Source organism: Hylobates moloch, unplaced genomic scaffold (assembly GCF_009828535.3).
Source record: "Hylobates moloch isolate HMO894 unplaced genomic scaffold, HMol_V3 SCAFFOLD_20, whole genome shotgun sequence".
Lineage (NCBI taxonomy): Eukaryota > Metazoa > Chordata > Mammalia > Primates > Hylobatidae > Hylobates > Hylobates moloch.
In genome coordinates this window covers 37,637,481-37,662,914 of record NW_026652295.1, presented here as the reverse complement: position 1 = coordinate 37,662,914, position 25,434 = coordinate 37,637,481, and the positions used below count along the sequence as shown (strand labels likewise).

The 25,434-nt window shown below is 49.3% G+C and overlaps 1 protein-coding gene across 1 annotated transcript in view; it reads right to left on the bottom strand.

Moving 5' to 3' along the window:
• Positions 1-6,885: 6,885 nt before the first annotated feature.
• Positions 6,886-25,434, bottom strand: part of GLP1R (glucagon like peptide 1 receptor) — a 55,589-nt gene continuing 37,040 nt past the window's right edge. Inside the window, exons 8-17 of the mRNA XM_058432178.1 lie at positions 21,330-21,483; positions 20,575-20,734; positions 15,842-15,902; positions 15,204-15,273; positions 15,030-15,118; positions 14,527-14,665; positions 13,494-13,535; positions 8,119-8,342; positions 7,837-7,984; positions 6,886-7,513 (exon numbers count right to left, since the gene is read on the bottom strand). Coding sequence (XP_058288161.1) covers positions 8,175-8,342; positions 13,494-13,535; positions 14,527-14,665; positions 15,030-15,118; positions 15,204-15,273; positions 15,842-15,902; positions 20,575-20,734; positions 21,330-21,483 — 883 coding nt within the window. The 3' untranslated portion in view covers positions 6,886-7,513; positions 7,837-7,984; positions 8,119-8,174. The remainder of the gene's footprint in view (positions 7,514-7,836; positions 7,985-8,118; positions 8,343-13,493; positions 13,536-14,526; positions 14,666-15,029; positions 15,119-15,203; positions 15,274-15,841; positions 15,903-20,574; positions 20,735-21,329; positions 21,484-25,434) is intronic.

The following is a 25,434-nucleotide window of genomic DNA, read 5'->3' as shown; positions in this document are numbered from 1 at the left end:
GCTGGGATGTTATAGATGTTTTTATTGACAGCTGAGAATATTTCAACACAGTATAATTCTTAATGTAACATGGTTCTTTCATATAATGAGTGTACATGAGAAATCTTTTCATCTTTTTTTTTTTTTTTTTTTTTGAGACGGAGTCTCACTGTGTCTCTAGGCTGGAGTGCAGTGGCACAATCTCAGCTCACTGCAACCTCTGCCTCCGGGTCCAAGTGATTCTCCTGCCTCAGCCTCCCAAGTAGCTGGGACTACAGGTGCACGCCACCACACCCAGCTAATTTTTGTATTTTTAGCAGAGATCAGTTTTCACTATGTTCGCCAGGATGGTCTCGATCTCTTGACCTCATGATCCACCTGCCTCGGCCTCCCAAAGTGCTGGGATTACAGGAATGAGCCACTGCACCCAGATTTCATCTGTATTTTTAACTGTACCTTTCCAAAGGATGCCATTGGAAGGGCATTGATTTAACTTAACTAGGGGGAAATGTCTTTGCTTTGGTGTGTGTCTCTGGTTTGGGTTCTCTAGTCTCTACTTTTAACACCAGGATTTGAAAGATGAAAGAGCTTGAGGGTGGTTTTATTGTCAAGTAGCATCTAATTGATGGGTACCAGAGGAGTTTATTAAAGCTGTAAATTCAACTTCCTAGGAATTTTGAAGGTACAGAAGGGTTCTGGAGGGCAAAAATATGGTAAAACACTGTTTTTTTTCAGCCAGAAATGTACATAATGGTTACAGATTGTCAAAGACTGGAGCTAAAGGGTAAAGTAACCATGGCCTTTTTGTTGTCACTATTTAGTTTGTGTAGTTGCCAAGTGTGTTTCTAATGCAACCTTAGGTCATCGGCATTAAAAAAGTTTTGTGTAAATATCATTTACTGCTTCAAGTCCTTGCTCTTTCACCCTAAAGATTTGGAAAGTTAAAAAAAAAAAAAAAAAAAAAAGCCTGCTAATCGCCTCTGGGTGTTACCAGCCTGCATTAGCTCTAAGGCAATCCATCTCTCAGCATGGGACTCCCCAGTGTTTGTAATTCTCAGCTGTTGATTTTGTTTGTAGTTGGAGGTTGTACTACAAATAAATTCTAAGGTCTATTGGTCCTACATGAGGGGGAGCCATAGTAATTCATTCTCACATTGGTGCCCAGTGTCAGTGCGAAAAAAATAAAAGTCTTGTTGGATTCACTCTGGGCCGCGGGTCTTTTTCTCTTTCCAAAATCATTGTGTTAGTTAAAATGAGCTTTTGTACGAAAGTAAATATTCTATCACCGCTTAGGATTAGAGAATGCTACAGGGAAAGAGCTCAGATTCATGGAAGTTGGAGTTAATAACGCTGACTGGAGATAGGGTTCCTAACCTAGTTCCTTGTCATTGCCACTTGTAATTCTCATTCTTTTTTCCTCCTCTGCAATTTCCTCCCTTCTTTCACTGCAGCCCTTTTTCACATTTAAACAGTCTGCTATTTTCCTTTTTTCCTTATCTACTTATGTTCTGGCCTCTTCATCTTCTCTTCCTCACTTACCCTTCCCACCTTGGGGACACTCAGTTCGACTCTTTCCTTGTAGTCACACAATATTGGATCTCTGTTCCCATCTTCTCCAACCATCTGGCTGCATTTGTCATCTAGTCCAGCTTGTGCTGCTAGTTTCCAGCCCTCCCTCTCTGCCCCACCAACTATTTCTCTACTTCTGATGGGGGAAAACCTCACTGTTTCCAGTCTTTCTCTTTGTGTGTATGTGTTGGGAGGGTGGGTAGGGAAGGAGGGAAAAAGGAAGAAAGGAAGGACAGAGGCACAGGGTTTTGAGAGGATAATGAGGGAAGGGGACAGGAGTTCTCAAACCTTGAAAATGCTGATATGCATGGCATGTGAGATCCTTCACAAACTCCATGTGGAACTCAGTCCTCCCCATCTGGGGGCAGCAGTCACTAGTATATGGCCTTATATTGCATGTGAGGATGAATGAGTCTGGAAGCCAAGAATTCTCATTTGTCTCCCCAGTGGCTAGGCCTCAGAACAGCAGGGCAGCTCCCCAACCCCCTTTCTTTAGGCTGAGATCAAGCCCTTATTAAGCCACAGTGCAACCTCAGAGAAAGAAGGTGCACTTCTACCTGATTTCTGTTATTTGTAATAGCTACCTAGAAATGTGGTGGTCATTAATTGGTTTGGGTGGATGTTTTCCTGGAAGGTGGGGAGGGGATAAAAACCTCTATTTTGGTCCTGTTAAGTGGAAGGGGAAGGGCACAGAAAGGTAAGAATATCCATAGGGGAGGGAATTAAGTCAAAAGGAAGATTGGTGCAGAGAAACAAATGCTGATGTTCCACCTGCCACTATCAGTAGTTGGCTGTAGGTATAACTTGCTCTCAGGGTAAGAATTATTCTTATGTTTGAAAGGGACGATTACCACAGCTTGTCTAAAAAGCGGATATTTAAAGATACTTTCAGGTAAGTACACTGACCTTCAAATAGGTGTAACTGAAATGATGGGGGAATTAGGAGAATCTACAATTCCTCTGCCCTTCTATGAGAGTGAATTGCAAATCTGGAGAGTGAGTGATTATTTAAATTGGAGAAAAGTTCATTTTTTCTGAAGATGAATCTCTAAACAGCAGTTCCATTCAAATTCTGTGGCTGCTTTGCAAACAAAGCTTATGCTTTTATGACTTTTTTTTTAAATGGATTTAATGGACTGAGTTCATTTAGACAGGAGAGATCGAATGAATGAGCAGAATTAAAATACACATCCATTTGGCCGTCAGTCATTGTTTAAGCCACTCGACCACCCAACTTTTCTAATTAAATGACATTGCAGTCCCTGCATAAAGGCTGCGATGGATAAATTAGTACTTGGTGAGTGCTTTGAAGATGAAAATCACGGTGTGAGTAATGAACAGGGTTTTTTTTCCTTGGCTGGAAACGGCATCTTTTGTGTTTTCCCACTGCACCGTGAGTCACCTGGACTGACATTGCAGAAAGCCTCCTTTCCCAAGGGAAGAGCAAGAGAGACAGTAGAGACAGACTTTTATTTGGCTTACAAGGCAACTTAGGAAAGAGTCTGCATCCATTCACATCTGTACAAGGAATTATATGACCTACACATTCGCTACCTATAGAAGCTGGTCCTATTTTGCAGGAATTTATACATTAAGAAATCACATGGAAATGATCTTGTTTAAACATTCATGAAGAGCAAACATCCCCCAAGAGCACTGAAGATAGAAATCCAGCTTTGTCCCTCCTAAGAGCTTGGCTTACCTCTCTGTTGGTGCATTTAAAGGTCTGCATCAAATCCCTCCAGAACCGATGGGATGCTGGAGTTTGTCTGCTTTGAGGATGGGATGATTATTTTAGTGGGAGGAGCTTAGAACTGCAGGTTTGGAGGTAAAGTGTGAACTGTTTGGGAAGATCAAGCAGTAGCTGTCTGGGGTGAATTTTGCCCTTCCCTCAATGCCCCCGTTGGCTCCCCTGCAAAGAACTCAACTTTTTATACGTTTCAAACTGTGGTGAGAGCTCTTTTCTCACCACATCTAAACATTCTCATTTAGATATGTTTTTCTTGTCCTGAATTGCTTTGACACAGCAATAATTAGTCATGCTACATTGTCTAGGCTGGCTAATTACTGATAGCTTGGCAGGCCCCGTCAGAAAGGTTGCACCACTCAATGTAAGTTAGGATCCAAGCTGGTGGCTGCCCCGCTCCTCACTGCATCCAAATGTAGAATGAGGTGCATCCTTTTCAGCCCTGACAGCACTTCACTCTTAGCTGCACCCCCAAATTGGTCACAGCTGAAAGAACAGCATTCACAGTATGGCCAGCAGGGTCACCTATTCCTGAGGCAGCAGTCGGGGAGGAGGAGTGCAGGGAGGGAAGTTGGATGCATCAGGGGAAAAATGGAGCCACTGCTAGGCAAGGTCCTGGAAAACAGGCTAAAATGGCCAAAGAAGAGAGAAAACTCTCTCCTCTGAGAGATTCAGATACATATATATATATATATATTCCAAGAGGCTTGGGGAGTTATTGGAAAACAATTACGCTTATCTGCTTCCTGCCAGTCTGTATTCCTTGACAGAGCAGAAGTAGTTATAGATACTGCAGACACACTGTGGCACTAAGTAAAGTGTTTGAAATTATACTGCTTAATAATGCTTCCTGTCTCAGCCCTCTGCAGACCCAGAGAACTGATTTGGGCCAGCAGGTAACAGTGTAGGGGCATGGTAATGTGGTTGGCATAAGTTTCTCACTTGGGCTATTTTCTTTCCCAGGGGAACTCATTCCAGCCACAAAAGAGGGAAAAATGTAAGAGTCGATCCTAATTTGGTTTCCGCTGAATGTTTAGCACGTCATTCACACAGGTGTATTTGCAGAGTAAGCCTCTGTCTTTTATTTGAGAATTTTTATAGTTTGCCTCATAGGAGCCAAAAGCAGGGTCAGCACTGTAGATTAGAATCAATTCAACAGAGGGAAAATAAACCTCTGGAATAGATTTTGCCTTCCCTGAGCACGTCGCAGGCATTAGCAAATAATGGGAGCCCTGTCTGCGCATGGAGAGGAAGCATCTACCACTTAGACTCCCAGCCTCGGGTGTGCGGTCCTATGACCTGCACAGCGGGTGTGATGATTCTGGAGTCATCATCTCCTAACTTTATGCTGCTATGCACAGAAGAAACATGCACACACACATGCACACACATACACACACACACGCCCACCCACAATGTTCTTTCCTTGCGGAAGAAAGAAATGGGAGGGACTGAGGAGGGGAGGTCTCCTGACTGTGAGCTGCTGGATGGAACACAGCCAACCCTGATGAGAGTGGCATGGATGGAAGTTGACTCCATTTGCCCCTTGTGGCGCTGTGCCATCTTTGCTAGGCTACAGTTGCCGTTTGCTAGCTATCTCCAAATTCAGAGAGTTCTAAAGAGGTAAAGGGGAGGTTCGAGACCTTTTAGGTTATTTTAGTACACTCTGTGTGACTGTCAATACAACTTTTCAAACACGGAGGTATCAGAGAAAAAATTAGCCAGTCCATGAAAAGAGTGCTGGAATTGCCATCCAAAATGGCTCACGTGCTGTTTCTATGCATATGTGTCCCTTGATGCATTTCATTTCTTAAGTTTAAGACAAGGATGAATGAAGTACCAGAGTAAAAATAGGAAAGCACATCCTTCCCCTCCTCTCACCAGTATACATTTCAAAGGGGATGACACTTTCACCATCTGATGAGTCTACCTTTGCTGCTGTATTTCCTCTTCAGTAGAAATTCCAGATAACACCACTGACTTTTACTTAGAGTATCTTAAACAGCTATTTATAGTTTTCACCTATCCTTCCCAGAGGCCTCACTAGACGGAGAGACAAGCGCTTGTCTGGGTCCTGGCCCAGCTCAACCACCCTCTAGTGTTGTGACCTTGGGCAAGCCACCTCTGCAAGCCTCATTCCTGAATCCTGTAGATCGGGCCAGGGGGGATCACCAAGGTCTTTCTCTGCTCGGAGTCTCCCAGAGCTCCAACGATGTGGTCTACAGCATGAGGCACACTAAGACAATCAAAAATCATCCCTGCAATCCAGAAACTCATTTTAAAGGGAAGGAACTTTGCAATGTAGGTGGTTTGTTTCCGTTCTGTGATTCGGCTGCTTGAAGGACTGAAATGGCAAAGAAAAGTTGACAAAATGCAAGCCCCTAACAAGTTTGAGGAAGCTGGCCAGAGTGCTGAAGTCAGCTGCTGTTCACAACAGCCATCAGACCTTGCGGCTACAAAGCTCAAACAAAAGCAGCGCCTACACCCTGCTGGTCAGCAATAGTAACCCAGGACAGAGGCAGCCGAGAGAGTTCTCAGCAAGCTCCAGGCATATGGCATTAGGCATCAGGCATGTAAACAGCTGGTGGAATTTCAGAGTACATTGCATTCGATAGTTCCCAGACCTGTTGGAGCCATATTTAGCTTAGGAAAGCTTGGAAAGAGTGCAGTGCCATTTGAATGACTATTAATAGCTTCGGGGGGCGGGGGGAGCAGGGGTTGGAGCAAAGAAAAGATTTCTTCAGTTTGGTATCTTGTATGTATTCATGAAGGAAAAACTTCCTCTGCGTTAAAAGGCTTGGGTGTGGGGGTCTGACGAGCCTTCTGAAATCAGGAATCACCAGTTCCAGCTGGGAAGGCAACTCTACTTACAGTTTAAACTAAATGATTTGAGCTTCCCAGGTGCCTAACTAAGCAATTTCTTCCCTACAATCCCTCTCCTCAGCAATTTATTTCACACAGATTATATCAATCTGTTTCTTTGTTGCTATGTAACGTAATAATGATTCTCAAAATCCTCAGTGTATCTAAAACTTAAACACGTGCACCAGAACTGTTTCCCACATCAACCCACTGGTGCCCACCCTCACGAAGAGACAGCAAATAAGGGGTGCCATTGGGAAGCCTGCCCTTGTTCTGGGGAAGCAGGAATGCCCCGCTGCCCATATTGTCTCAGTCAAGGCAGCCATCCACACAATTCCTTTCTTTAGCCCGAGGTTCAACTTTCCTATTAACATAGACAACAATTCACTGAAGCTGAAGTATAAGAAATTTTCTGCCTGATGTGTTTTATATCCTGTTATTTTCCTTCCACATCACATGCCTCTCTGAGGGGCACAGGAAAATGTGTCTGGGGTAAGGTTTTGGGGAGGGTTCCCACCGTTTAAAAGGGAGGGAGAGACTGACTCATAAAGGAAACCGTCGGAACCCTCTGCTCTCCCCGGAGGTCCTGACTCCCAAGAGCGAGCTCTCTCTTGCTCCAGAAACTTCCTTCGCAGCCACAATCTCCTTGCCAGCCTCTCCAGGATGGCCGTCTGCCTGGGTATCTGCAGTGCTGCTGTGTGTCACCATGGCTGGGGGCAGGATTGACAGGTGTCCCCGTCCAGCCTTTCTGCTGTTCATTATTTGTGGGGGAGGCTGCAGGCAGGGCAAACCTTAATTAGCTCCAAGTGTGAGTGGGTCAAATCAATTACTACTGCACTCGCCCAAACAACATCACTACGACCATGATTTCACTCATTTCCACTAGATGGAAGAAGTCAGAATTGCCCACTGTGCACACAGACTATTCACAGCAATAAAGAAAAGTGAATGAAGTATATACAAGCTCCCAAGTGGGGGAATTTCAAAGGCAGGGGGAGCCTCCATGGTGATGATGGGGACTATTGGTTTCCCTAAGAGAGTCTCTTCATGGTCACATCCCCTAAAGCTAGAGAGTGTATCCAAATTCTCAAGAGACAGAGTGTGGCCACAGATAAAGTATTTCCGAGGAGAGGTGGGGGCAATGTCTCTCTTGGCCCTCTGGGCTCCTGGAAGTGGCAGGTAATCTACACCCACAGTCTGGACATTCCTAACGTGTCCCTAGATGAAACTCAGAGGATTCTTGAGCGTCTTTAAAACAGACTTGGGAGCTCATACCCCAGGACGGGGCTCTCCGGTGGCAAGCCTGCCCTGATTCTCTGGGCACGGCAGAGGCAGGCGCCAAAACAACTCAAATACCTGGAGGAAAAGCGGGCACCGTCTCAATGCTCATTCTCAACACCACCTACAGCCATTTCCAGAAACGGCCGCTGGCAGTGGCCCAAACAAAGCCCCTCAAAAAGAAACTGGGCAGTGAGATGAGGGGGCAAGACGAGGGAAATAAGCAACCCAGACACACAAACAGCTTCACTTTGAGAGAAGACACGGGAGGGTGGTGACCCCAAGTGATGCAAGCAGAGGAGGCTCCCGTCGCTCCCGCTCTGGGTTTGGCTGAGGTTAGAAGAGCCACTTTCAGAACCACCTCCTCTTGCAAGCCCCAGTTTCACTAATAAGCCATTGACCTTGAGTCTGAGTCTGGGGTTGATTTGCGGCTCTGTCTGGGGGAACCCCAAGGGCCTGTGGCTTCACGAGAAGAAATCCTCCTCATTTTCACAGCGATCGTTTTTCCTCTCCTCTCGCCACTGTGATCAAATTAGGAGGCTGCTTCTCCTAGGAGAAAATGTGTCCATGGTCCCAGGAGGCACTGCCCATTTACCTGTCTGATGGGTTTGGGGAGGGAAAGCAGGATGTATGTGTGTGTGTGTGTCCCTTCCTTCCCCTGTCCCTGGGAGTGTCTCTCCCACCTGGATTGGCCACCCGGCCTGCAGCAAGGACCCCAGGGAGGGCAGGCGCTGGAGTCTCAGCTGCAGGAGGCCTGGCAAGTGGCTGTGTACACGCTGCTGCCCGCCGTGGCCCCGCTGCTCAGGCTGCTGGTGGGACACTTGAGGGGCTTCATGCTGCTGTCCCTCTGGATGTGCAAGTGCTCAAGCCGCCAGCGCTCCCAGCTCTTCCGAAATTCCAGCTGGACCTTCCATGGGAAAAGGAGGGAAACGAAAGCCATCATGCAAACCAACGGCTCACAAAATGGCCCCACTATTACATTAGTGGGGAAGGGAAGAAATCCACTGCATTATATTAAGAGACACAAGTCAAGGCCTTCGGGCGCCTAAATTAATATCCCAATAAAATTGTTTATTGTTGTCTCCTATTTTCTGCATCTCCTCAGGAGAGAGATCAGCTTGATGACCTAATTGGTCTTTTCCATCTCTAAACTCTGTGATTCAGCTAAGTACCTTTTACAATCCATCACAGTATTATTTAACGGAAGAGAATGAGAGGGAGGGTGAAACGCAAGGAGACAAGAGACAGGAGAGAGAAGAGAGACTCCGTCTTTACAGCGCACATCCCAGTTTCAGCTTGGATGATTGAGAAGGGGGACGGCAACCCCCAGCCTTCCTGGTGTCCACAGCAGACCCTTCTAAACTCCCTGAGGGCTTCTCTCCAGGCCCCAGCACCTCACAGGGGAGGAGGGAGGGAAGGAAGGAATGCAGCTGAGATGAGCAACAGCAGGAAGGAAGGGGCAGCCAATGAGGGCTTCTCAATTGATGCCATCCAGAGAGACTCTGCAGTGACCATGGGGGTGCAGCCCAGGGGAGCTCAGTCAGCCAGGATCCCTGTTGTGCTGGGCTCTGGCCTCCACATCAGGAAAAGTCTCTCAGGAGGGCTGATGCTTGGGGGCCAGATTGTTGGGGCAGAAAGAGACAAATCCAAGTAACACTGTGGAGCCCCCATCCCTTCAGGGTCTGTGGCAATGCTGTGGCTCCCTGTGGTGGCCAGTGATTCTGGTCCCTGGAGAGGCCTAGCTGCAACCTGCCAAGCTAGTCCTGGGGGGGTCTGGACTGCCCTTCTGGGTGATGTTCCCATAAATTTGCCTTCCAGAGCTTCTCTGAAGTCCCCACCCTTCCTACACCGGAGTGTCTGGGGTCTGCGCCCTTCCCTTTAGGCCAAGTCAGCAAGACGGCCAGATGCCAGCAGCTGTGGATAAGGGGCCAATCTCCCCACCAGCCCTTGTGCAAACAACCCTCCTCTCCTCCTCCTTTGTCATCCATCCAGCTATGCCCAGCAAGACGCCTGGTATGGCTGCATGCCATCCCTTAAAAGAACATTTTCTGCACTGAGTAGAGTTGAGATGGCCCAGAGGCTGCCTGCCAGGATGACGCCAGTGTCCCATGCAGCGTCATGAACCCAAGCTTGAGTGGGGGAGGGAAGGAGGCTGAGCAGACACCACCTACAGCCACCCTGTTGTATGCCAGCTCCCTGCCCGGCTGAGTCTTTGTGAAGGGAGCGCGGGCTGACAGCTGGGATGGGGGCCCTGAGTCCAGTGGTGGCCCCCACTTGTGCAGCTGCCAGGAGGCCAGGCTTGTTTCATAGCCCTTCCACTGGAGGGGGGGGGGGGGAAGATGGTAAACTGAGGCACACCTCCGGGAAACCAGAGACCAAAGAGGTTTCAGGGACACCTATGGGACTTCTCAGGGTGCTGACACACGGTGTCTCCTTCTGCCCCCATCTCCCTCAGCACTTTTCCTGAACGTCTGCTGTGACCCCTGTAATCACAATTGTCCTTGAAAATCACCATATTTATTGGGCACTTACTGTATGCACAGAATCTTCCATTGATTATCTTAGTTAGCTTCCACATCAACCCTGCAAAGTAGCTCCACATTTAAAGATGAGGAAACTGAGGTTCAGAGTGTTTATTTCCTCAGGTCGCTCAGCCAGGATTTGAACCTAGATCTGGCCTGATTCCAATGCCCGGCTCCTAACCCCTGGCCTCCTGCCTGCTTGGCTCTTGTGGTCCTGCTTGTCCCTGGTCCATCTCCTCCCCCCTCACCCGGGAGCACCTCGAGGGCTGGGACCACATCTTTTTCATCTCAGCATCCTTGAACCTAGCACAGTGCCCAGCATACAGCAGGTGCTCAATACATGTGTTTTAAATGAGCCAAATAAATGAACACATAAATAGATGAGCATCTCACATCAGGTTCCTTCTGTTCCTCAGCTATGAAAATGAACTCACAAAGACAACACCACAGATCCTGAGCACCCGGGCTGGCACTTGGGCCACCACACTTCCTCCTCCACCATCGGACTTTAATCCCTGCCCTCAACCTCTGCAGTGCAGCACACCCCTCCTGACCTCCCTTTCCAGCAGGCACCATGCCAGCCTCAGGATTTGGGGTGAACTGGGAAGCTCATTCACCTTCATTTACAGCTGGGGAGACAGAGGCAAGGGAGGCAAAATGTCTTGCCGCAGATCACACAGCTTGGCAGTGGCAGGGCTGGGACCAGCACTCAGGGCTCTGAGTCACCTCACTGTGGCTCTCAGGCACAAGCTGTAGCAAAACCACCTTCGGGCCTCCCCCTCTCTGTCCCCACTCACGCCCACCAGCAGCTGGTGCAGGCCTTGGCAGCCACACAGAACCAATATTCAAGCCATCTTTTCTCCTCAGGTCACAAGTACCTGGCATTGCCATGGCAACCCTGGGTCTGCAGAACAGCTCTTGTGGACAGAGGCCTCAGCCCCAGAGCCACATGTGTCTTTTGTGGCCCAGTGACAATGATGTATCTGTCCTTGTGCCTGGAGCAGCCAGGGCATGAGGAGTCTCAGGGTGGGTTTAAAGGAACTGGGTGGTGCTCTGAAGGGAGACAGGTTCGTCTCCTGGACCCCATGGCACAAGCCTGGAAGATCAATGGGGAGATGCTAGCTGGGGTCTGTAGCCAGGCCGGGTCAGAGAGGCGCAACTCTGGTGATTCAGGATCAAGTTCTTTTCCAAGGGCAAAGAAGTACTATCCCCTTACAAAGGTGGGCCAGCCATAGGTGGTGCATGAGGAGGGAGGTGATGAGATGACTGGGCTTGGAAGGATGGAATCTGGAGAGGCAGCGGAGCCAGGGGTCAGAGGAGACTCTTCACAACGGTGGCGGGGAAGCCAAGCACACGTGTCTGCTAGTAGGGCTGCGGTGAGTGTGTCAGAGGATAGGGAATTGAGAAACGGGGACATGGGGGGCTGAGATGACAACATGGCAGCAGGGAGCCTCAGTCTCTCCCCACAGGCCTCTGCTCCTCATCCCTGCACAGGATACATGCCACCCTGTCTTGCCCCCATCACCACTGGGCTGGAATGGAAAGCAGTAGAGCTCAGGGCTGGGTAGCACATCACCCAGCTGGCTGGCAGCATTCCTGGAGGGAAGGCCACCCACAGAGCTTAGGTTTTTGCGCCTCCTCGTTTGCATCAGTTTTAAAGAAATTCATTTTGAGGATATGACAGTGGAGGAGGACCAGGGCTGCCTCCTGTGGGTCAAGAGCCTGTTCCCTGCCCTACCCTCCAAACTGAGCCTGCTGGGTCCTCTGAGACCTGCCCCAGGAGCAGCCAGAATCCCATTTATGGCCACTCTTTGCCTGGTGCTGCCTTCACCTCCCCAGCACCTGCTGCCCTGAGGCATTAAGTGGGATCTCGCCCCCGCCACAGCCCACTAGCTCTACCACCTTCTATCTATTGAATTAGGGCTACTTATTTCATTTTGCTGAGCCTTAACATTCTTAGCTGTGAATTGGGGATACCATCTGCTGCACAGCATTGGATGTAATGAGACACTTTAAACACCTTATATACAGTAAGCACTTACGAAACCTTGGTTTCCCTCCCATTTAGAGATCTGAGGGCCACGCTTCCCACAGGTAGCCAGTTCAGCAGAGGCAGGGGGAGGCCTCAGGGACAGGGGAACATTCCACTCCCTTCCCTTTCACCCAGCCTCATTTTCTCTGCACGGCATCCTCTGAAATTCCTTAGGCCCCTGTCTCTGGGAATCGCTGAATACTGATATCTAATAGCGATTGCTTACTGAGCATCTGGAGATAATGGTGTGTGTTTCTTCCTGCCAAGCAGCATCTGTGAGGAGCTAGGATGGGCCTTCAGCATCCCACCTTGAAGGAGGGACTTGTTCTCTGTTCCCCTTTCTCACCTTTTTCAGACTTTCTTAATCCTCACAGGATTACCCCTACTTTGTAAATGAGCAAACTAAGTTTCAGAGTGGGCATGTAACTTACGCAAAGTCGCACAGCTCATTAAGTGATGGGGCCCAGATCAGACCAAATAAGATGCCAAAGCCTGCATCCTGGCATCTTTTCTGCTGCATCACATTGCTTCTTTGAGCCATCTCATAGCTCCTTGAAACACCCAGGTCCCCACCCACTGTCCTTTCTGCATCCCCCACACCCATAGTAAAAGACAAGTCTATTAATGCACTGACTCCAAGATCCCTGAGCTCTGGGATTCCAAAGCTGAGTACCTTGGTGGAAGGGGCCTTTTCCAGGTGCCCATGAACACAGCCATGCCCTCCTCCCAGGAGCTGACCATTTCAGGGATGGGAGGGAGGCCTGCTGTCCTGCAGGCATTTGCAGGAGAGGGTGTGGGGCCAGCAAGAACCCCCTTCTCCCATCCTAGCACCAGAAAGCCACCCCCTTCCCCACAGTGAGCCAGGGCTCTTGCCTATATGTATGAAGAATGGGGTACTTTCTGCTTTAATGCAGAATTAATTTGAATCCTGGCTCTGCCATGCCACTATTCCCACACTTCATCTTAGCCAAAAGGTTAAGAAGCGATGTGTGCCACTATTTCCAAACCTAGGGCAGGTTCCTGACTCTTTCTGATCTTCAGTGTTCTCACGTATATATAAAAAATGGGAATATGAAATAAGAATTTTAGCAGGGTTCTTTTTGAGGGATGTGGGGGGTCATAATTAAATGAGATAGTGATTATTAAAGCCCCAAGCATGTGGCTTGGGTATGTGTGTATTGAATCACTTGTAAGTGACAGTCACCACCACCAAGCAAAGAGGGTCATTCAGGATCCCCTTAACATAAGTCTGGGTCTTCCCTAGGGTCACATGCCATTAGGGTATGCCTGTACATGTACGTGTGTGTGTGTGTGTTCATGTGTGAGAGAGACCATGCACAGAAAACCAAATCTGTGGACAAGATGGCTTCTCAACCCTAGTGCCTCAGTGGGGTGGGTAGGGGGTTTCAGTTGACAAGATCGATGGAAGTCCCCATCGTACTACTCCAGACTGGTTGATGGTACCCACCCACCAGGGTCCCCACCATCCATCCTCAGAGCTTACCTCATTGTTGACAAAGCAGTATAAGATGGCCACCATCAGCCCCTGGAAACAAGAGTCACATCAGGAGGGAGGAAGCAGGACGGAGGTGCCCTGCAGACTGGCCCTGGTCAGAAGCACTTTGGGACTCCATCCTCAACAACCTCCTCCCCAAATCCAGCGGCCCAGGCAGATCCAGGAATGGGGCAGTGGCTTCCCTCTCATTTCCTTTCTGAAGGAACACCAGAGTTGCACCTCTCTGACTAGGCCTGGCTACAGGCCCCAGCTAGCCGCTCCCCATGGGTCTCCCAGGCATGTGCCTTGGGGTACAGGAGACCCTGCTCAGAAGCTGCCCAGAAGCTGTAGAGATCCTACATCCAATCTCTCCTTGAGGAGGCCTGATCCAGTGAAGTACAATGACTCTGATCATGGAGAATATTCCCCACCCCAGTCCCATCTGTTCACGCAGAAGACCCAGGGCTCCAGAATTGTGTTCTGTATGTCTGCACATGTATGTAAATACACACACATGAGCCCACATGTGTGCAGGCATGTCATGATGCTCTTGAGGGGCAGGGACCAGTTTTTTTGTATTTTTGCACCCCCTTAGCATCATCTAATGCTAGTGGAGAGGATCAGTTCTTCTCTTTGAAACTGTGACACCGTAACTCTGGTTTTAACACCTCTGAGGCTCCTCTGTGAAGCCAGGCTGACCCTGCACATCTCCTGGGTTCTGTGAGGAGTGAATGCGCAATGCATGTAAAGCATCTGGCAGGGTGCTCGCCACCAAGTAGATGGCAGCTGCAATGCCAGGTTGGTACCCAGAGCTACATCCAGGAAGGCTTCTTGTCCCATGTGCTTACAGAGAAGACTGGCCCGGGTACTGGGACACCTGGGGATACTAGTTCTGGCTCTGCTCCAACTAGGTGACTTTGGGCAGGGATCACTCCTCCAGGTCTCAATCTTCCCACCTTTTCCATCTGCATGATGCAGGCTGGTGTCTGTCCCACCCCCACTCTAGGACTTTACAAGCAAGTGTCCCCAAGCATGAAGTCACCTGGAAGGAGGTGAAGGAGAGCTCTGTGAACAGCTTGATGAAGCGCAGGGCCCCCCGGGCATGCTCGTCCATCACAAAGGCAAAGATGACCTCATGAGTCCCCAGCAGGGGGATGAGTGTCAGCGTGGACTTGGCAAGTCTGAGGGGCAGGGCGGAGATCTCGAGTCATTCCAGACCTCTCCCGTGGACTCTTCTTCCCTTTCTCTACCCTCCCCACTTCCTACCAAGTCCTGATATCTGGGTCATGGATGTTCTCCCACCCCAAATACCCTGGGACAGGCTGCCTGGAGGGAAAGAATAGAGGTCAAGGCCCCAAGAAGTCCAGGGGCTGCCCAGAGACAGGGCAAAAGCAAGGGTTTGGGGTCCCAGGCCAGGCCTGGGTGGAAGAAGAGGGTAGTGTAGGGCTCTAAGCTAAGCATCCCAGGATCTCTCTCTCTCTCTCCTGCTGGAAGGAAAGGGGCACTTGCTGAGGGTCCTCAGTAAAGCCAGCTCAGTTACATCACCTGCATTTGATGTCTGTCTTGCACATGAGATTGGCCTTCAGTTTGGATACCACAATGCAGATGACCCGAACAAAGATGAGGAAGTTCACCTGTGGGATGGGACCGGTGATTGGCAGGGGGCACCAACCCAGCCCTATCATAGCTGCCACTCCCATCCCTGACACCATCACTCACCCCAATGGCAAAGAGAATGGGCAGCCGGATAATGAGCCAGTAGTTCATGTTGGAGTTCCTGGTCCAGCAGCTGGGGAGGGAGAGAGATGCACGCATGCATCCAGCAGGACTCACAGGATCCTCAACTCAGGTGCAGGCACAGGGGCCGCTGATGCACACGGCCATGTTGAGTGCCACACACACAGCTCCCAGGAGCCACCCAACAACCAGTCCCATGGACCCACAGAGCCCTGCCAGTGCACAGCCACACAACACACACGCACAGTCCAAATACACAGTCATACACAGAGATGCACACGGCCCCCAAACAAGCTTTCATGGACCTACCAACACAGTCATGTGTGTACCCAGCATCATATACAAAATGACACAAACATTCCACTTGCAGATATTACAGAAAAACCTGCAGGAGGGCACCAGGTACCCCATAGACCCAGTTCTGTTAGTCATCAAACAATCCTGGGACAGGGGCAGGCACAGGGGCAGGGAGGGGAGATTAGAGAACTGAATTAACTTTCTAAGCTCCTGGTCCCCCACTTTATCCTCCCAACAGATGGGTGCCCCAGGTACCAAGGAATCCCATGGACCTTGAGGATGGGGACCTGGGGACACCCGCCCCCTTGGAGCAGGACACTCACCCCTCGTCCTCATAGAGGTACTTGACAATGCCCCAGGGGACAACAAACAGCAGGGGAACACCTAAGAGAGAGGGAAAGACAGAAGAGGGGCTGGCAGGCCAGAGCCACAGTCCACACGCCGAGGCCTCTCCCTGCCCCAGGTCCCTCACACTTCCAGCCCCTCTCCTTGCCTGGCCTCAAACTATGTTTTCTAGTTTTTTTCTGGGCACCTGGGAGAACAGAGGCAGCAGGAGCCCCATGTGGACTCCCAGACTCTTCCTTACAGAGAGATCCTCATCAGTCATCAGTCCCCCACCTCCTATGTGCCAGGCACACTGTCGGGACTTGCCCTGAGAGTCCCGGCTGAGTCACCAGGCCACAGGCACACAAGCAGCAGCAGGACTGGGCCATGCGGTGGGGACAGCATGCTGGATGAGGCGAGGAGCAGGCGAACCCTCTGATGCCCTTTTTCTCTCTTGCTTCAGCCCACATTGCCGATCTCAGTCAACTCCTAAAGGCACTGGATGTCCTTTCAGTCATCTGTTCCCTACCCCTGTGCACCTGCAAGAGGGCTCGGCAGAATCCTGGAACGGAGACAGGAGCCCAGTCGTTGATGCCAGTTGACCAACTAACTGTCCGCAGTGGCCTGCAGTAACAACAGCTACAACAATATTACTTTCCACTCGGCTGAGACTTGACTTGTGTGGTAGACAGCCTCTAAGATGGCCCCGAGGGATCCCCACCTCCTGTGCTCATACCCTTGGGTAGTTAGTCCACCTTGTATCAGTATTGTTTCATGTGACCCACGACATCTGGCCGAAGCGATGGCATGTCACTTCTGATTGTTATAAAAGACACTGTGGCTTGTTTTGCATGCTCTCTCTCTTTCTCTGATCACTTGCTCTGGGGGAAACCAGTTGCCACGTGCTGAGAGAACTCAGAAGGCCTGGATAGAGATCTCTGCAGCAAGAAATGGAGGCCTCCAGCCTCTGGCCAGCAACTGCGGCTTCCTGCCAACCACCTCGTGAGTGAGCTTGGAAGTAGATTCTCCATCCCCAGTTAAGCCTTGAGATGACAGCAACCCTGGTGACAGCTGGCTGCTTCTCTGCGAGTGCCCTGATCCTAGAAGGAGGTCTCAGAGAGAAGGGACAGCAGGGGGCGGGGGATGCCCGAGAAGGAAGTTTCTACGTGTGTATGTGGTTCAGGAAATCCACATGCTCTTGCCTAAAGAGTTTTCTCTGTGAGATCCTGAGCCACAAGGTACCCAGCTAAGTTGAACCGAGATTCCAGGCCACAGGAACTGTGAGATAACAATAGTTAGTTGTTTAAAGTAGCTAAGTTTCAGGGTTAATCGTTCTGCAGCAATAGAGAATTAATACAACTGGTTCCCAGTTCCTTGAAGGTAGAGCCTGGGCCTCACTCACCTTCAGAGCCACAATGCCCAGATCACCCTGAGAACTCAGGATCTGTGTTGGTTGATTTAAAATTGGATTGTCCTTCCTCACATGACAGATGAGGAGATGGATCAGGGACTCAGAAGGGCACAGGTGGGGCTCAAATTCAGGGCTGCAATCCCATGCCCACTCCCAACGCCCTCAACGGCCTTCTGCACTGGCTATCTCCATGCTTGTCTCCGTTGGCCCCTCCCTCAATGTTGGAGATGTGTCTGAGATAGGTAAGCGTGTGCATATTAAGGCATGTAGACGTGTGTGTGAAGGTGTGGTGGGCGGACCATGAGTGTGCACGTGTGGCTTTGGGGAATCTCTGCCAGGAGCACATTTCCAGGACAGAACCACTTCATAGCCTTTCCTGTCACCATTGTCTATATCTTTAGCACATCACTGTCCACTCAACAGCAGCTACTAAGCAGGTCGTGTGCCCAGATCTACTGTGCCCGATGATACAGGGAGAGATGGAGGAAGCAAAGGAGCCCCCAGCTGACCAGCATTCCTCATCAGCTCTCTCTCTCCTGGCCCATTTGTTTCTACACAAATCAGACCTCTCGGCATCTACGGTGCTTTAGTAATGCCTTTATGAGACTGGACAAGGAATGGGATGATCTCCAAAGGCCCCAGCACATGGCACGGGCCCTGCCACGTAGAATATGCCCAGTGAGAATGGAATGAATGATGGGTGAACCAATACACCAATGAGGGAAGGAAAATTCTCTAGGCAAGAGCATGCCAATTTCCTGAACCACATACACATACAGAAGCTTCCTTCTGGGCATCCCTCGCCCCCTGCTGTCTCTTCTCTCTGAGACCTCCTTCCAGGATCAGGGCACTCACCCATGTTATCAGCCAGACCTGGCAAGTTTCACTCATCGTCAGCATTTCCTTAACAAGGACTTTTCAAAAAACACAGCCACGAAAGCCCTGCCTCATGCAAACATTACGCACTCCCTGCTGGCTTCGTCTTTCTCCCATATAGAAAACGAGCAAGACAGGTTGGAGAAAAAAGCTCAAATTAAGACACACAGAACTGGCTCTCGGAAGTAATGATTCCCTCATCCATCACCTGCCTCCCTCTTGCCCAGCCTCCGTGTGGGTTTCCACAGGCCCCCAGCTGCCTCGGGACTGCAGCAGAAGCTGCCATGCCCTTTGGGGGACCTCTCCAACTGTGTCAGAGTCCTAATTTTAATTCTTCCACTTGCACACCAAGCTAAAAGTTGTTTCCCAAGCATCCCAGCTTGGGCAAGGCCTCCTGGCACCACATCCGAGCTCCTAGCAACCTGTGAATCTCTCTCCATCTCCGCCACCCCAATTCCTCAAGAAAAAGTGTTCTGATTAGAGCAGGGTGTCCTCCGGGTCTTGCCCTTGTGCTCCCACAGACCCCGAGCCCTGAGCTAGGGTGTGAGCTGGTAGGAAAAGGACTTGGCACTCCCTCCCCCATCTCCCACTCAGAGACCTCTAGGGCAGTGTGTCCCCACCAAACTCCAGCCACCCCCGCTCCTCTGCACACATCACACACGTCCCTTGATTGTTCCTGCCCTCGGGTCACCATGGTGACAGGCACTAACAGTGCTGATGCTATTTCCTAGAATGGACAGACACCGTCCCCCCACCCTGAAGACAGCCTTCCCTGAGCTGCCCTCCATGGCCTCCCTCCTCCCCAACCCCTAGCGAGCTTCGGGGCTCTCCACCTGCTCTAGCAGGAGGAAGAAGCCTCGGGGAGAAAAGGCCAAGGAAGGGACTGGGTCCTGGGAGAGGAGGAGGAAGGTGAGGAGCAGGGATCTGTGAGCAGGAGCCAGGCCTAGCTGCCCACCTGTACAGAGGCCTGAGCCTGCTCAGGGGTGCTGCAGGGGACTGAAGGGGTGCAGCCCAGACAAGAGAACAGGGCACGATGGCCGCAGGCCCGGAGCCTGGGAGTCAGGAGGCCTGGGTGCCAGGGCCTGCTCTGCCTGTAAGGCCCTGCCAGCTCTGGGCCTTGGTGCCCTCAAGACACTGGTCACATTAAAATCTCTCAGGCTACTCTTCTCCTGGGGGGTGGGGGGGCTGTACACAGCAAAATGGCTGAGGAACACCAGTAAAAATAAATGAAGTGCAGGGACAGGGGATGGAGAGCTTGAGAGGGCGGAAAGCACAGAACCATGAGGGCTGGTAGCCTGAGGCGGCTTCCTGAAGAGGCAGCAGACACCCTGGTGTGGGAAGGACGCTCCCGAACATTCCTGCATGGAGAAGAGCCTTGCAAAGGCTCAGGGGCAGGACCAGTGTCAGGGAAGAGGAGTCTGGATGTGACTGAGCTGGAAAGTCCCTGGGGGGTCGGTGGCAGGGGCAGCCGTGGTCACCGTGGTCATCGCAGCGTGAGGTGGGTGCATGAAGGAAGGAGGAGTGAGTGAAGGAAGGAGGAGTGAGTGAAGGAAGGAGGAGTGAATGAAGGAAGGAGGAGTGAGTGAAGGAAGGAGGAGTGAGTGAAGGAAGGAGGAGTGAATGAAGGAGTGGCAAGCAGGGCAGGGGATGGTGTGGAACAGGAAAACCCGTGGATTCAGTGGCAGATTAGGGAGGGCAGAGGGCAGGGCCTATTCTCTGGGTACCGTGGGTCCCCCCAGAAAGGCCTGTTGCATGTTTTCCCAGGGGCGAAGGGGATCCCAGCCCCCTGCCCAACCCCAACGCTGCCCCTCATTACAATCCCACGTGGTGAGAGGCAGCAGCACAACCAGAAATGTTCCAGCAAAAAAAAGACACACAAAGGTTCCCGGCAAACTTTTTTGGCTAGAACATTTCCAGCCGGGCCCCACGCACATCCGCCGTCCACCCTTTCCTTGGCTGGCCTCTGGTCCCCCTGCCCCACTGTACTTGGCTCTCCTCTGAGCCCTCCTCTTCATCATCATGTGACAGAGCACCAGTAGGCTCCCCCTAGCCATCCCCCTGCCCTCTTGATCCCCTCCCCACCTTGAGGCCCAGGACTCACCATTTCCCTCGGGTTGCCCGGGACTGGGTGTGAACTTATGTCCCCATGTGGTCTTAAGAGAACAGTGCCATGACCTCCAATGGTGTGCATGATAGTGGTAGAGGATGGTGTTTCGCCACATGGGGTGGAGGCTTCCATTAAGGGAGGAGAGTTATGCAGAGGAGGGGAGGACCCCCTACAGCATCTTAACAGCACCAGGGCAGAAGGTCCTGTGCCCAGGAAGGGGGTTACCCAGTGGGCCCTGCCCCTTGCTCAGCAGTGCATTCCAAGTACCATGTTAGAAGAGGGGTCAAGGTCTCCCACCCCCGTGCCACAGGTCCAGGGTGGGTGATGGTGGGTCTTACCCCAGCCTATGCTCACATAGAGCCTGAAGATTCGTTGCTCAGAGAAGACCGAGAAGGCCAGCAGTGTGTACAAGTACACGCCCTCCACCAGGAGCCAGTAGTAGTTGGCCGCCACACAGTACTGCATGAGCAGAAACACCAGGCGGCAGCCCAGAGAGTCCTGGGGGTAGAGGAAGGGTGTCATGGGGACAACAGCTCTGCCCTCTGCCTCTGTTGATACCACTCCCCATCCTGCTCCAGCCACTATCCTGCCATGGTTAATGCAGCAGGAGAGAGCGCATGTCTCTGGCTAGGGCTAGTGCTAAGGACTTTATCTGCTTTAGCTCATTGAATGCTCACTAACCTGATTGGAAGAAAGTAATGTTATCCCCCTGCAGGTGAGAAGTAAGTGACTTCTCACCTATTTCTCAGCCTCAGAGAAGTAAGTGACTTGCCTAAAAGTGTACGGATAGTAAGCGACAGAGCTGGGATTCAAACCCAAGTGTGTCTCCAAAGACTACTCTTCTGTGTCAGACTGAGAATTCCCTGGGGCAGTGTCTCCTCCCTTAGCCTGGGGGCTCCCCAAGGTAGACTGCCTCTCTCAGCAGACTGGAGGGTCCCAAGGTGAACTGCCTCTCCTATCAGACTGGGGACTCCCAAAGGGCCAGGACTGGTCAGCTCTTTCCTTCTCCTGTCCCAGGCCTGTCTAGGCTGGCAGAGGCAGGCCTCCTCCAACCGCCCATCCCTCCCGAGGCGGTCCTGGATGCAGCACACACCTGGTAGGAGAGGAGCCCATCCCACTGGTGCTGCTGGGCGGCCGTGCTATACATCCACTTCAGGGCTGCGTCCTTGATGAAGACGGACAATGCTCGCAGGATGAAGGATGCAAACAGGTTCAGGTGGATGTAGTTCCGGGTGCAGTGCAGGTGTCTGAGGGAGAAAGCAGGGCCTTTCCCTGGCAAGGCAGCCAACAGTTCTGCTCTACGATCCCAGGCTCTCAAGCTAACACACACATCAGGCATGTTTCCGGCCCTGGGACTGTGCGTGTGTCTTCTTCTATGAATACCCTTCTTCCCCGTCATCGTGAAAATCCTTCTGCCCAACTCAAATCCTGCCTCTCCATGAAGGCTTCCACTATGTAGTCACTGCCCCCTCCTCCCATCCACATTCTATCCTTCTCTCTGCAACATCTTCTTTTACACAAAGTCACGCATAACCAAAGAGATTTATGCATGAGGATCAGTTTCCCCAATGGGAACATTGCTTCTTCATGACAGGGCCCACATCTTAAATGCCTCACAGAGGCAGACCAGGACTAGGCATTTGGTAGGAACTCAGAAACTATTGGATTGAGTTTTAATAATCTTTCATGTGAAAATGTGTAGCAAATGGAAAGTACAGGGGCATTTCTTAACCTAATAAAAGCTCTTTACCTAACCAGGAGCAAATACCAGTCTTAACTGAGAAACTGGTGGAGCGTTTCCTTTGAAATCAGGAACAAAATAAGGATGTCTCTTATCACTGCTTCTAGTCAACATTGCAACTACAGATCCTGCCCACTTTAATAAGGCAAGGGAAAAATGTACAAGAATCGGAAGTAAACAAAATAGTTATTATTTGTAGATGATAGATTATCTTCATAGAAAATTCAAGAAATCTACAGACAAATTATTAGAACTAATAAGACAGTTTAGCAAGATTGCTGATAAGTATGTTTGTATATGCCTGCGTTAAAAAATTTAAAAGTAAATGTTTAAAAATAATTCATTTGCAATATTTTAAATTAACTACCTTGAAATGAGTCTAACAGAAGATAGGTAAGATCTTGACGGAGAATTTTATAAATCTTGCTTAAAATCATTAGTGAAGTAATTAGTGGGAGATAGATACATCACATTCACAGATAGAAAGACTCACTATCTTAAAGAAGTCAAGTCTCTCCATGTTAATAAAAATTCTACCTTATTTTTAAAGTAGAACTTTAAAAACTTATAAAGAAGAGCCGGGGCTAAGACTATTCCAGACACTCCTAAAGAATCACAGAGGAAGAGATTTTGCTATATGGTTTCTAGTAAATCTACAGTAGTTAAGGCACCATGGTATCGGGACGGGGAAAGATAAACAGCCCAAGAGAGAAAAACTGTAGGTGAGAGAAACCAGCCCATACATACATGGAGCCTTGCTGCATGGAATGGCAGTCATTGCAAACCAAAGGGGAAGGAAAGGCTATCAATAAATGGTACTCAGGCAGCTAATTCCACACATAGAAAAAAAATGAAATCCTTTATTTATATCATACGCAAATATGAATTCCAAGCAGATCAAAGAACCATAAGGAAGAGCAAAACTCTAAAACTTACAGAAAATATAGATGGCCATCTTTATGACACTAGGGTAACGATAGATTTCTTTTTCTTTCTTTCTTTTTTTTTTTTTTTTTGGGAATCTTGCTCTGTCGCCCAAGCTGGAGTGCAGTGACGTGATCTTGGCTCACTGCAGCCTCCGCCTCCTGGGTTCAAGCGATTCTCCTGCCTCAGCCTCCTGAGTAGCTGGGATTACAGGCGGGTACTGCCATGCTTGGCTAATTTTCTGTATTTTTAGTAGAGAGGGGGTTCCACCGCGTTCGCCAGGATGGTCTCGATCTCCTGACCTCATGATCCACCCGCCTCTGCCTCCCAAAGCGCTGGGATTACAGGCGTGAGCCACCGCACCCAGCCAAGGAAAGATTTCTTAATAAGACTGTCCAGCATTTGTTCTTTGGAAAAAATGAATAATTTTAAACCAATCAATAAAATTAACTGTTATCAACTGGTAGATCTTTATTGATAAATTTTATTTATCAATACTAAATTGATAAACTTTATTCCATTAAAATGAAGAACTTCTGTGCATAAAAAACCATAAAATGAGTGAAAAAATAAGCCACAGACTGACGAGAGGGTAAATCCTGGATAAGTATCCAGAATATATAATGAATATGTAAAATAGAAAAGAAAAACCCAAATAAGCCAGTGAAAAAGTAAGCAAAGGATATGAAAAAGCAACTCACAGAATAAATCACGAGAAAAAAAGCTTGATCTCTCCAGGAATCTGGAACATGCAAATTAAAATCATAAGGCAATTTCACACACTTCAGGTTAGCAACAATTAAGTCTGAAGACACTAAATATCGGTGATAAGGCTAGATAAAGGAAGCTCTCTGTTATTACTGATGAGAGGGTAAACTGGTGTGACCACTGTGAAGAGCCACTTAACATAGTAAAATTGCGAAAGCAGGTGGTGGTCAGACCTGGCAATTCTACTCCTAGGGATATGCCCCAGAGAAATGCACAAGTAAGAATGCACATTGCACCAACATTTGTAATTCAGAAAGAAAAAAAGAGAACAACTCAAATGTCCATTAAAAGGTTGACAGATAAACTGTGCTGTATTATACAATGGAATATGGAATGGTGGTTAAAAATCCACAAAACAGGACTACTCATGCCAATGTGAATGAATCTCACACAAACATAACGTTGGACCAAAAAATTACAGAAAAATATTTCTATGATTTGAATGTTGTGTTCCTCCAAAATTCATGATAAAACTTAATCCTTAATGCAAGAATAGTATTAAGAGGTGAAGCCTCCAGAAGATGATTAGCTCGTGAGGGCTCTGCTCTCAAGAATGGAATTAGTGCCCTCATAAAAGAGGCCTACATGAGTTTGTGATCCCTTTTGCCCTTTTGCCTTCTGTGATGTGAGGGCAGAGTGTTCACTCCTTCCCCACCATGTGAGGACACAGTGAGAAGACACCATCTCAGAAGCAGAGAGCAAGCCCTTACTAGACATCAAACCCTGGTGCCTTGATCTTGGGCTTCCCACCCTCTAAATTATGAGAAATAAATTTCTATTATTCAAAAGATACCCAGTCTAAGGTATTTTGTTATAACAGCAGGCACAGACTGAGATAGAAATTGGTACCAAGATTGGGGAGTCGTGTAACAAACACCTAAAAACGTGGACCTGGATGGTGGGCTAGAAAAAAGTCTATGTTTCCACAAATGGGCCATACAAGGTGATTCTGGTGAGAGCTCAGAATAAGATGAGAGCTACGTAGAAAATTTCAATCTTCGCAGATTATCTAAGTGGTTGTGAACATAATAATGGTAGAAATATGAACAGTAAAGGCCATTCTGCTGAGGTCTGAGATAGAAATGAGGAGCACGGCATTGGAAACTGGAGGAAATGCCATTTTTTTGTTATAAAGTGGTAAAGAACTTGGCCGAATTGTGTCTATGTCCAAGTGTTTCGTGGGAGCAAAGACTTATGAGCAATGAAATAGAATATTTGGTGGTAGAAATCTCTAAGCAAAGTGTTGAGGGTACAGCATGGCTGCTCTTGACTGCTTATAGCAAAATATGAAAAGAGAGAAATGAAAGATGGAATTTATAATCAAAAGAGAAGAAGAACTTAAAGATTTGGAAAGTTCTCAGTCTGGCCAAATTGTAAAGAATGCAAAAGCATGTTTAGGAGACAATATCAAAGGTGTGGTCAAGTGAACATTTAATAAGATTAGTATGGATAGAGGAAAGCCAGGTGCCATTCATCCAGAAAATGGAAGAATGACCCTGAATGCATTTCAGAGACCTTTAGGCCCAGATGTCAGGGCCTTGAGAGCAGAACAGTTTTGGGGGAGGAGCCCAGGACACTGTGAGGCATTGGAAGTCACTGCCCAGGGCCACCTCCTGTCTCTGCTCCCTACACTTGGGTGCGGTGCTCCTTGGCTACCCTAGCTGTGGCTCAAGTGGGCCCAGGTATAACTCAGGCCATCCCTCTGGAGGACGTAGCAGTAAACCTTGGCAGTGTTCATGTGGTGCGAACTCTAAAGACACACAGA